General features: G+C 30.1%; 2 protein-coding genes across 4 annotated transcripts in view; both read right to left on the minus strand.

Moving 5' to 3' along the window:
* The window catches only part of Duox (dual oxidase), a 280019-nt gene that overhangs the window by 167617 nt on the left and 98535 nt on the right, over nucleotides 1–13867 (minus strand). For all 3 annotated transcript variants that reach the window (XM_088225103.1, XM_088225101.1, XM_088225102.1), the window contains exon 3: nucleotides 3390–3470. In XM_088225103.1, coding sequence (XP_088081229.1) covers nucleotides 3390–3470 — 81 coding nt within the window. The remainder of the gene's footprint in view (nucleotides 1–3389; nucleotides 3471–13867) is intronic.
* LOC148282413 (uncharacterized) overlaps nucleotides 1–13867 on the minus strand; it is a 190863-nt gene that overhangs the window by 156281 nt on the left and 20715 nt on the right. The gene's annotated exons all lie outside the window — the stretch shown is intronic.

Consider the following 13867-nt stretch of genomic DNA (forward strand, 5'->3'; position numbering starts at 1 on the left):
ACACGTCTATCCTGGCATACATATCTAGCTTTTTCCGCATTCATACATCTTGTCAAACATGCCCTTCGGTTTTTCCTGCTTTTGACATGACCAGACTTAAGATTTTGGTTTGGTTTCCTCCTTGGTCGTTTTCATCTCACGTTACCGTTCATTTTCGCCATTTATACTTGTTTTACCATTATTTCTTCGTTCATTTGTTCTACATGATCAAACCATCTCAGAGACCTTTTTCTAACCTTATTAATTATACCTGACTCAGATTTACACTTTCGCCTGATTTCATCATTCGTATCATCCCTGTCATACATTGATTTCCCACACATTCCAAAGAGATCGCATTTCAACCTCTATGGAATAATGATATTAAGTTAGTTAACTCGATTTCGAGGCAATTGAAAAATGACTAAATTTTTTTGCAAATTAGTTATAGTTATATTTGTTGCAAAAACTAGCATTTCTTATTAACTATTTTTTATTTGTTTTTTTTTGTGTATTACCTATCAATTGTATCTACAGACTTTGTTTTGTGAAATGAACAAAAATATGTATCTTGTCAATTAATCTTTATTTATTTTTTCATATTATTAATTGTAGTGGTTTCACTCTTATAGATTACGCAGACAGGGTATAGTCTAAGTTTATAACCGAGTTACACAGTTCAAACCCGCGCTGTGCCAGCGGGTGCCCTTGCAAGACATCGGATCCTCCCAATTCATAATAATTACATGTAACTTTTAAAAATCCCATGGGCGCGAGCGTAAAGAAATAAAACTTAAAAACAATTGACAGGCTTTTTCTTTAAAAACAGAACTTTGGACTTAAAAACAAACCATCAGCAAATTGACAAATATGTTTTATACATTACAAAAACAAAACCGAGGACACTCTATTAGGCTACTTTAGACAATGATTTGGACGATTGTTCAAGGATTTCACATTTCCTCATTCCTGCTTACTTGATTGCTAAACTTAGATAATTTTTAATATCACATGCTTACGGCCTTGGCGGTAGAAATTCATATATAATTATTTACAATTTACGTAATCCAATACCAATTATCAACGCTGAAAGCAATAATAAAAATCAGTCATGAAAATTACTGAAACATACCAAAAATCTAATAGAATGAATTCCATTGAAGTTTCCATTAACTTGCTTAATTATTTACATTACACGGGCATTATTAAAAGAAAGTTTTATTCTTAATTACATCATGGAATACTTGCATTTTAAACAAACGTAATATTAATCAAGATTTAAATACTATTACAATAACAATAGAATAGACATTAGACGTGTTCCTAAGTTGCATAATGAATATTTTTAACTAAAAACTATTCATTATACAACTAATATATATATATTTCCCAATAAACTAAAAACTATTGAAAATAATAGATAAATAAATAAATTTAATGTAAATCTGAAAAAAAATTTTGAACACGTGTAAAAACAACATTCAATTTTAATTAGTATAAATGTATTATTGTTTTTTTTTTTTCTTTATATTTCCTATGTTTTTATTTCTTTTTTCGTGTACTCGTTTTTAAAATTATGTAAACTCTTATAAATAAACAACTAAAACAATGTAAGTCACTCTCCAAGCACAAGAGTTAGTCTCTTTTTTTGGAGAGTTACAGTGATAACATTTACTAGACGTGTAAAAGTAGATATGTATAGAATTTTTAAAAAACATGTACCTTTTATGAAATTTATAAAAAAAAAAAAATTAAATCAATTAATAGTTCAAAATTTAAGCGAATCAAATAAAATTTATGTAGTGTAAGATTAAAGTACTCTCGTATATACGAGTACTTTTATACTTAATCAATATTTTAAATTACTTTTTAAAAATATTTTTCAATTTAATGAATTATTGAAAACCGTATTAAATTTAATGATTATGATAAAATTATAAATAAACTTTTCAATGAAACTTCTTGGTGACCAGTCTTGAAGATGCATACTTAGGCGAAAGCGCTCGTTGGTCAAAATAATAAAAAGTAAAACTAAACCAAGAAGTTTCATTGATAAGTTAATTTATAATTTTATTATAATCATTAACTATAGAGGTTTATCAAGAAATACGAGTATCATCAAAAAACATAAATATCAAAACATAGATTTTCGTTCATTTATAAATTGTTTTTAAATAAGTAAAAATATTTCAAATAAACGAACGCCTTAAAAATACTTCATCTTTAAAATACAGTTAACGTATTTTAAGATCTACAAAGTTTATTGTATCTTATTTATGACAATTCTTTAACCAATGACAATGCTTTTACCAGCAGAGACAGATTAAATGCATATGCAAAAATTTGCCAGTTGATGCCACCCGTCAAGTAATAAATGCGTTTGTAGTGTCTAGAGTCGATTATTGTAATAGTATCTACGCAGGTCTACCAATGAATATAATGACTCGCCTACAGTCTGTATTGAATGCCGCAGCGAGACTTATTTTTGGAATCTCTAAGTTAAGTCATATCACTCCACTACTTCGGGCTACGTTTTCCACAGAGGGTGAAATACAAACTCTGTTGGCTTATGTATAAGTCACTGCACAACTCGGCTCCAGAATATCTAAGGAAATTCTGCATTCCAGATGAACTAGTGTTCGATTAAATCATTAAGATAATAATATTATGGAGTTCCATTACATAAATCATGCAAGAGGTTTCGAGTTCGATTCTTGACATGGTTGACATGAAATATTTATTTAAAAGAGTCTTTTCACACTAGAATATTTCATTGTCCCAGGACTGGCACCTGAAGCGTAAAACTGATCATCTTAGCTTCATTTGACAAAAGTGATCAAGATACTCTGCAATTGGTGCACCAATACAGTGGCTTATGCACCATTAGGCGGGAAAAGGGAATGATGATGGTTACATTATTGCCAACAACTAAAAAAAATAAAATAAAATATTTCATTGGCCCATGAAATTTAATCTTTTGTAATGGCTAAATTAGGCTATTTTAAGACTCAAAAAATCAATTTATTAAAAAAGATTTCATTTAAATTATTTATTGACAATTCTTGATGGAATTCCATTGTAATGATGTAATAACTTATATTTCCGAATTCTTATTCACCAGTCTGAAGATGCCCATTAGAGGGTGAAAGCGCTAATTGGTCAAAATAAATAAGTGGAAGTGTACCAAGTACTTTAAAAATTAATAACTTATATGTAATTATAAGTTATTACATCATTATTAAATAAGAATTATGTAAAAAGTGTTGTAGTTATATCATTATTATGGATTATTTCAATACCATTTTTCGTGAACTTTAAGGGCATTGTTAATATTTATTATTACTAATAAATAAAAAATTACAATACATTAAAAAATTATCCTTAAAATAATAGTCATAAAGTTGACTTACCAACTGCCCCCCAGTCTGGATGTGCTCGGTTATTAAACCAACCGTCGTATCTCTGTTTTTCTGTGTGACTATGTAAAGTATCTGAAACAAAAAAAACGTAAGTGTTAATTTATTTATTTATTCTCATGATTAAAATTAAAAACATTAAAAACCCTATGTGCGCATAGTTGTAGAAATTTTTGCTCATTTACTATTCATCATTCCATGTCCGCTCCTTAGTTGGAGCATACGGTGTCCACAAAGAGCCTCCGTGCATCTTTATCGGATGCCAGCTTCTGTGCGTTCCACCAAGTCAGGTTTGCGTCCCGTAGTTCTTACATGAGCTGCTAGTAAACAGTAAGCAGAGGACGTCCAGGATGACGAGAACCTGATGCCTTGTAAAGGAGGCAAGCGCGGTTAAGGCTCTCAAGGCCCCGAATACAATAGGAGTTAACATTTATCTTAAATTTTATCTATAAAGTATAATTAAGTTTTCTGTATGAAAAGCAGAATATGCATACAATTTTCAATTATAGGTTACCGATGAAGATACTTTTTTAATATTCATGCAAATATACTCATTTTCGTACACAAATATTGGTTTAATAGACAGTCGAAGGTAACTCTGTTAACCTCCCATTACAATCGGGGCCCAGGAGGCATCCGCAGTTTATGGCCCAGTCGAACGTATGGTGTCGGCTTGATAACAGTTATCACCGGAGTAAGCTGCGTTCGTTCTTTTATTACTTCATTCCTTACAAAGTTAAACCACTGCCCACCCAAAATTTGTCATAGACAATTATTATCTAAACTCAGTATTTTGCTGTTTCGGGCCCTATTGAGGTGCTACGATCTGCATCTATGGAGGAGAACGGGTTATTTATTATTACTTATTATGAATTATTGTTATTTATTATGGCTGACCTCGCCCCCGTGGTAAAATAAGACGTAATACCCCGTGGATAAGAGGCTTGCGTCACGCGCGAGAATTTCGAGTTCGATTTTCGGTGTGATCACAATAATTTGTATTTAAATTTGTGACAACAGAAAACACTTTTGAGAAGGAAATATGATTGTAAATATTTTCTGTTTGTTTTGCTTTATCTTAATTTTTCACGTCTTTTCTCACAGGGTTTATTTAAAAAAAAATTGAATTATGATATGATTTTATATTCCAAGCAATTGAAATATTTGTATTTATGTTGAAAACCAACCTAAATTGCATAATTTAATTCAGTTCAGTTCAGTGTCGGAAATCGACATTTATCATAGTAAATAATGCAAGTACATATGTAAAAAGTTATGTTCGCAAAACAATGACAAAGGTATCTTATACGATCGAGTCAATTTAATTTGTACGCTAACATATTAGACACTGTATGTATTTATTTATTAACGGACATTGTCCATGTATACAATTTATAAGGTTTAAATATTACAATAAAAGAATAGTTTAAAACATTTTTGAAAAAGAAAGAAGCATTGACAAACATAAGGGACATCGAGACAAGATCTGGACTATTTATTTCTTAAACCAAAAAAGTCCAGATCTTGTCTTGAGTTAACAATACGACAAAGGCGTAAAGTTTTTTTTTTTTTTTTTTCCCCTCACAAAGTATTTGTAAGTACAAATTCTGAGGTAGGCAGCAATATCTCGTTTTTTATAAAATAAAGAATCAATCTAGAATCTTAATTTTAGTCTTAGTAATATCTTTAGATAAGAGAGTTTTTTTAATGTATGAAAATAGGAACTAAAAAAATAAAAACAGATAAAAATATGTATATAAAAAACTCCAAAAAGGTGTATGGGGTTCACAGTCCATGATCGATGACACACCCACACGTGCTAAATACTTTACCTGAAATATGAAATCATGACTCCATGACGCAAGTCAGCATTTTCTATTAATTTAATTAATTCCATTTTGCGAAACACGAGATCAACGTTCTGCAGTACATATTAACATTAGAATTATTGAAATCAGACAGCGGAGAGGCTATCACTCCCTCTCACTTCTGTTCAATGTACTTCATAGTCCTAACGCTCCTATATACCTGCGTGAAAAATTTCAACGCTTATGGTTTACCTCTTTGTTCTAAATCTCAAGGCACTCTCTTAATTACTTCCCATCCACAATTACTCTTTCTTCTCTAACTCATATAGTGTCCATGCGGCTCGACTGTGGAATCATCTCCCATCCACCATCAAAGATGTTACTACATTATCTCTGTTTAACATCTCTTTTCTCTTCCTTTCCTTTTTCCTCTTTTCTCTTTTTTCCTTTTTCCCATCGAGTAATAGTTTTTATTTAAGGTAATTTATAAACAAATACATTTATTTCTATTTTTATATATCTTTAGCTTTTTAATCTTTTTTTTTCTATTGAATATGTTATGTAACTTGAATTATAAAAACAAAAGTTTTATTTTATTGGTTGGTTGGAAGAAACTGCCATTTGGCAATAAGCCCGCCAATGTACAAATAACATTATGTGCAAAAAGTTAAATAAAAAAATAAACATTGACCCTACCATAGAGCTATGAACAACAAAAGAACGTAGCCTATAAAGAAGCCACAGGGCGTGGTAACGCCCAGCAGTTTAGTTCAGTCAGTCCAGCCAGTCCGAAGACTGTGCTCGACGCAGTCACTCAGTTCCAGCATGAGTTCAAGTGCAGTCTCTTCAATTTTTCAATTTATTTATTTCAAAAACGTTTATGTACATAAAAAAAAAATTCAATGCATACATAAAACGAAAAAATGAACACTAAAATTTAAATATACAAAAATGGTAAAAATAAAAAATACCCCGCAATTATAGAGAAAGAATGCAATCCTCTCTGAACTTTTTTTCACTAATATGAAAGATGTCAATATCCGAAGAGATACGGTTGAGTAAAGACATTGTTCTTCCTACTGGCATTACCATCGGCAGGTTGGTTCTGCAAGCAGGAAGATAAAACAGCTTAAGCTGTCTATGTCTAAGGTAGTCATTAGGAACATAAAGAAAAATACTCTCCGTTATACCTATTATACCTCTCTCTTCAACCCTCTTCAACCCATCATTGCCGTAACACTCGCGCAACACAATTCACTATTTATTCGCTGTGTAATAAATACGCATTAAACAGCAATCTCGTGACTTCTCTAACTGGGGTAGGATATCCACCAATTCTCAACAATCAAAATCCTACAGTTGTCAACTGATGTAAATAACAACATCTAGTGGAATAATATAAGAAATTTGATAAAATATTTGTTTTTTTTATAATTATTCGTATACACTGACAAAAAAATGTTACGTCACACACAAACTCTTATTTGCTGCTCCAACTGGCTCCTATCCATTTTTCCGAATTTTAATAACTTTTTTCCAGCTAAACAAAATATTTCACAATATCCAGAAAATAACTAAAAAACATTCAATCAACAGGAAAGAACTTGATTAAAAAAAAATTACATAAAAAAGTATGTAGCTGATTTTCGAAGTGCATAAATTAATTGTGTATAATAAATTTTTATATAGTCCATTACGCACCCACGAATTAAATTTAAACGTGTTTTATTCGGTTGGGATTTAAAATGTTATGCAAAATATATGCAATAATTTATAATATAAAGTTGAAAGGCATCATAAATTTATAGAACACTTAGATTAGAAAATATACCAAGCTTATTTATACTCATGATTTACTAAAAAAATATTTAATTATTATTGTTATCAAAAACATTTTTCACTTGGTGGTATGACATTTTACACTTATTTGTTTATAAATTTGTATAAACCACTCGAATCCGGTCGAAGTATAATTAAAAAAATTAAAGTGGTTTGTACAAATTTATAAACAAATAAGTACAATATTTATTTATTTATGTAAGAAAAATAATCAAGATACGCTACAAATGGTGTACCAATGCTGTGCCCTATGCACCATTAGGTGTGAAAGGGGAATAAAGGAGAAGAAGAAGTAAAGTGAGAACTAAAACATAAATATGAGAATATTAGAGTAATAGTTACACAAAAATAAAGCAGTAAAAAACCTTTATTTATTATTTTTATTTTATTTTATTTTATTTGGGAAATCAACAGTCAGTCAGGCAGAACGGTGAATGTTACACAGTGTGTAAAGTGGCCGCTTAAACCAGCCAATAACAGGTCATAAGCCCTGTAAGTGCCTAGACTCCCATATTTCTTTCAAACAAAAATGTTTTCCCTCTCTGTTGCAACAAATTTTAATATGAACAACTCCCTAGAGAGAAAATCCAGCCAGTCTACACGCATTTGGACATACTTAAATCATTGTTGTGCTTATAATTTTTTTTTTATTGATAATTATTTTTTATTTATTAAGGAAAAACAACAGTTGTTTTTTAAGAATACTAAATATAAAAAATAGTACATACATCCAGTTAAAGTTTTTCACAAATATAATGAGAGAACATGTTACACAGTAAAGAGAAAAATTATACATTATATAAGATATGAGAAAATAAAGAGCTTGTAAGAAGGTTAAGGGATGAGGAAACAGGGTGGAGGAGTGGAGCAGAGAGATTTTCATAATTTAGTTGACCATTTTAAAATTTTGAAATTATAATAAAAGGAACATAAACTTATTACACACTGACAAATGTTTCATTTTATAGTGTTTCAAAAAGTTTTTTTTCGAAGTCACCAAATTTTGTATTAAAAATATCTAAATGGGGACAAAGTAAATAAAATTTGGAGCAGCTACGAGCAGCTTATCTTATTTAGTTCAAAAGTTACAATGTTTTGGAAATCGTATAATTACAAAATCTTGCTTCCTGAACATTTTATTCAGTGTGAATCCCGTGGTTTATCCTTTAAGGTACAGATAGGCATTTCAGTAAAAAAATACTAAATACATTACACCTCAGTTTCGTCAAAACTTTTTAAATGTTGGTTACTGCTTTCTTACTCGAAACGGCAATGTTCACTTTGATACATTGGATTATTCAAAGGTGTGGTTGTGTTTTATTACTGTAAATAACAATAAAAACCATGAGTATGACCATGTTTATAACAACATTACATTTGTATTTTTATTATACGTCTTTGTGTTAAAATACACTTCAATAACAACTGCCTTCATGTTCATGAATGATTAGTCCATTCTCAAAGAACTAATAAACCGATTTTCTTGACAGGCAAATAAGCGCGAAGAATGAATACGAATCGGAATAAAAGTTGTATACTGTAAATACAGAATCAATGAATAGTAATACGCTCTCATATTTACATCAAGGATGTTGGTATATTTTAATTAGAAAGTTTTCTATATAATCCTTCGGTATGATTTACTGAAAGCAGTGGTGGTCACTCATACTATCAGAGACTCACACCCATCTGTTTATCATGAGTGTGAGACTAACCAATAGCGATCTGATTTCTCTAGAACTTCTTTGGCACAGAGACAATAGTCTAATATAGGAAGCAAAACTATATAACATAAGTAATGCCTGAACCGTGAAAATGCTGTAAGAACCTCAAGTTTAAGAGTTTACCAACTGTTATATTTAGTTAAATTGGTCACGGAGACTCCGAAAAGTTGACGATACATAAAAATTGCCACCACATGTTCTTATTTGAATTGTTTTTTTTAATTGTTTAATTAATGATAATGTATTACATTCCCAGGAATAATTAAAACTAAATTGAAGACTAAAATAATAACAGAAAAATATCACATACCACGAATACAGATAAAGATATTGAAATGGGTTTGGAAAAATTCATTGTATTTTCAAAATCAATACGGATATTGTAGAGAAATGTTTTCATACATAATTTTTAATTGAAATTGTTAAAAAATATGTTTTTACAAAAACGCAACCCGTTGGCAATTGTGACGTCAAGATTTGTGACGATGTTTTATATAAATTTAAACGGTCACATAAAAACAACAAATTTAACCGAATCGTGACGTAATCAATAATCAATATAATCAATGCAATGAACGAAAATGATTAATTAAAAAATATTTTTGCTACTTATGAATAATTTTTTTTTTACTCGAGAGTATGCCATAGACCTTTATTAATTTAAAATTCAAATAAAGAACCTGACATTTCCTTATTTATAACGTTGTTCTGTGCCTAGGCGGGTAAAGAATACAGTTACGTTTGTGAAATACGAGTAGTACCAGAATCCTAGACAAGTGCTTTTGACTCGATGGCTGCTCTCAGATAAAAGTCTTGTATAACAAAACTGAGTGGGGAAAATTTCGGCTCGAAGTGTAGTAGTTGGGGCGTTTATCTGCTACGCTTGTTGAAGCCAGGGTTCGATTCCTGGGAAGGTCAACATAAAATATTTATTTGAAACGTGGTTTTACACTGCAATATTTCATCTATCCTAAATTGGCACCCGAAGAATCATATTAAACATAAAGGTTTTTTTTTAATTTTTTTCATTTATCATGTTTTATTTTTTTGCATTTTACAATAGCTATACATAAGTTTTAAACACAAAATACACTGTTGCATAAACACAAAAAAAAAATCCCACAAAGGCATTGCCTGTGTGGGTGTGGGTATACATTTGATTATAAAATTCAAAAAGGATACTGGAAGAATACGATAGATATAAAAAAAAATATATAAATAATAGCTAATATTAAAACACAATTTTTGACAGTAAAAATGAGAAAATTATAAGTAATGTGTATGCTATTCATTGAAAAAATAAGATATTTAAATCCGTAGTTTCAACAAACATTTAAATCGAAACAAATTTAAATAATCTAACTCTATTTATTTTATTTATTTGACACTTTATATACATATACAATAAATATACATATAAGGGCGGGCATATTGCCTTAAGGCAATTTCTTCCTACCTACCCAAACCGTTCAGTTTGAGAAAATTATAAATACATGGACATATTGAATCTTACAATTTTATACAAAAATTAAAAGCAAAGATTAACAAAAATAAATATATGTATTAAAAAAATAACACTTTACTATGAAGAGAGGAGAGGGGATGGGAAGGAAAGAAGAAGAATAAAGGAACAATTTAAATATTTAGATAGTGACATTTCAATCTTGACTTAAATGTAAATAAAGAAGGGGCGTTTCTAACATTAGTGGGTAGATTATTCCACAATCGAGCGGCTACTACTGTGAAAGAGGAGGCAAATAAATTAGAGCGATGACAGTGTATTAAAAGGGTTCTCTCGTTTCTAGAACGAAGAGATAGTCCGTGTTGTGAAAGAGGTTGGATGAGCTCTCTCAGATAAACAGGCGAAGTGGGATTATTTAAAATATTGTGAAGAAGTGATAGAATGTGAATGTTTCTTCTATGCCTGATACTGAGCCAGTGTAGTTGCGTGCGATACTCGGTTATGTGGTCAAATTTGCGAAGATTAAAGATATAACGAATACAAATATTCTGCAATCGTTCTAACTTATCAAGCAATTCAGAGTTAGCATCTGGATAACATACATCCGCGTAGTCAAGGAGTGGAAGAAGTAAGCTCTGGACTAATGTTTGCTTAACATTAATTGGCAAGAAATTCTGTAATCTTTTAAGTGAGTGCAAACTGCTATAAAGTTTACAACTAACTTCGTTAACCTGATTGTGCCACTCTAAATGCTTATGAATGATAATACCTAAGTTTTTGACTGAAGTCATGAATGGAATTTCTGTACCATCTATTTTGAAAAGAGGAAGTGTGGAAAAATTCATTTTTGAATACATTCTATCATATTGTCCTTATAAAATGTATTGAACAGTTACGGAACTAAGAAAAATAAGTCTCTTTGCCCGAGTCTGAATTTACAATAGGGGATTTTAAGTAAGGTATTCAATCTTTGACTAGATTTATTATAAAAATTAGGAAATAAATGTTGGCGCATAAAAACATAATTTAGACATTCTCTATACGCTGCAATAAGAGTATCAATGCAGTGCCCTATGCACCTTTATATTCGGATAGGGAAATAATGATGATGAATTTTCAAAGACCTTTATAAGTTTTTATCGTATGATATCTTTTTTCTATAAGAGTTTGTTTAATTTTTTTTCGTAAAAACTCATTTTAAAAACGTATTAAAACGGAGTGAAACTTGTTTTATTTTAGTTTAACACAAACAAAGGCAATTTATTACTAAAAACAATAAATTTCGACTAGAATTACTGTTAGCAAATCCAGTCTCAGATTTGCATTCTCGTCTGGATTACGTAAAAACAAAACAAACTGAATTTTTTGTAATTTACAATTTAATAGTTTTTTTAAACATTTTTACTTCTTTTTTTAATGGGTAGTAAATAACGCGAGTAGTTTCACCTTGTCGCAACATTTTGCTCTGAATATGCCAAATTTAATGCCCAATTGTAAACCTGATTACAAGTTCAGTTTCGGTATACCTTGGAGCTGGGTATAGCATTTTTGCAAGACCCAATTGAAAGTTACAATATGGAGATCATTATTAAATAAATTCTGGTTTCCACTTTCATTTATGGGACTGCAATAATATTTTTTTATATCCCATTCCACACGGATCTGGTTCACTAAAGGTACTTAATTCTTGGCCAATTTCGTCGTTGAATCTGCAAAATCCGCTATGTTTTATTATGATTTTCATTACATCTTCAGAAATTATTTAATATTTTAATTACATGACATCAAATACCGATATTTGCTAGTAATATATTTTTAATCGGTTTAATTCGCGCATTAAACGCCCAAAGTATTTTTTCCAGTAAAGAGTTGTTTACAAAATAAAATATATACAGGGAGTATTTATGATACTCCAATCGGATCTTTATTTCTTGAATACGAAATTACACGTTACTTCGTTACTAGTTACTCTCGTTATTGGGAGATTATTTTGTTTTGTTTGTCAAAAAGAAAGTTGAAATGAAAGAAATTTTATATGGGCAGTGTGATAGAAAATATTTCAATTTAAATTTTTGTTGAAATTTTAGATAAATAAACGGATTTAAATACCTTATTTTTTTAATGAATAGAATATACATTTACTATATTTTTTTCATTTTTAGTGACAATAAAATCGGGTTCTAATATCAGCACTCTTTTTTAAACTTATTGATTTCCATTGTATTCTTCCAGTAGCCTTTATTTCAATTTAAAATAAAACTTATACCCACACACAGGCCATGCCTTTGTGGGATTTTTTTTGTGTTAATGTAATGGTTTTTTTTTTGTATTTGTACCTAATGTTTACCTTCAGTAAAATGCAAAAAAGAAATTATAATAAATAAAAATTTAAATAAAAAAAAAAAAAATATTTAAAAATTATTAGTACAAATGGCCAACCTATGAAGATTTGGTCAATGGTTACTAAAATATGAAACGTAGGGCATAATCGCCTGACTGAGTTGACGTACAAATGTTTAGTCGATAGTTGTTCCGGAGATACAACTGAACTGAGCGCGCGCCGTGCTCACACAAGCCCAAACTTAGACCGCACAAGCAGCGCTGTGAAGTCACCTCGCAACACCCCCCCTTCCTCCACTCACGATAAATTATTTTCTGTAGTCGACAAAACGAGCTATTCAGTCATTGTTTTAGATAATATTCTGTAATTTTTATATTTTTGCACACGGGGCCCTCGACAGTACCGGGAACGAAATATAAGATGTTCTTTCGCATTCACATCAAAAATATTACAAACAAATTACTTTAGGTTGACAAATATTAACAGAGATCGAAACCCCTATAAGATAGAGGGGAACATGGAAGTCTACACATTTACAGGGCTCATAATCTGTCATAAACCAGCCAATTACAGGTCAGATACTCTGTTAATGTGTATACTTTTATATTTGCTTCTTTAAACTTTCTCCATCTGTATTACTATTTGTGAATCTTAATCATACTCTCTAGGGGGTAAAATCCAGTAATTTGTCTACACACATGTAAACAAACTCAGGATAATGTAAAAACAAATTTAAATATGACTCTTACAGTAAAGGTTAAAAATTAAATTAATAATGACGACAATGTTTAAAAAATAATCCAACAAAATTATTGAAGGTTGCAATTCAATTTAAAATGTAATGAATAAGACAAAAAGTTTATATAATTTTACAGCTTTTACGTTTATTTATATTTTTATATGGGAGTTGCACTATTTTCTTACCTTGCTTATAATATACAAGGTTTGTATTTCAAAAGAAAGATTTTTCTGTGGTTAAATTACTTTTAATTTTAGCTAAGTCTTTGGGATCGGGAAAGATATTCTAGAGTGGGCCAATCAGGAACTTCTCAGCATTCGCTCATGTAACAACTGTTATATTTCTTTAGTTTACTCGCTGTACAATGAAACCCTTGAATGCAGAACGAGTTTAAAGACTGTGATTTTAGTCTAATTGGTAATCTTAAACATGTTTAGTTGTTTAAATTTTACAATATTTTTTCAATTTGATTTTAAACACTTAAATACTTTATAAGTGAAAATTGAAACATGACAAATATTTTAGTTGTTGTCTTAATTTCTTTTGTTTGTGCACTTTT

The sequence above is a fragment of the Micrasema longulum genome, unplaced genomic scaffold, assembly GCF_059751315.1.
Source record: "Micrasema longulum isolate JH-2025_06_02 unplaced genomic scaffold, ASM5975131v1 h1tg000331l, whole genome shotgun sequence".
Classification (NCBI taxonomy): Eukaryota; Metazoa; Arthropoda; class Insecta; order Trichoptera; family Brachycentridae; genus Micrasema; species Micrasema longulum.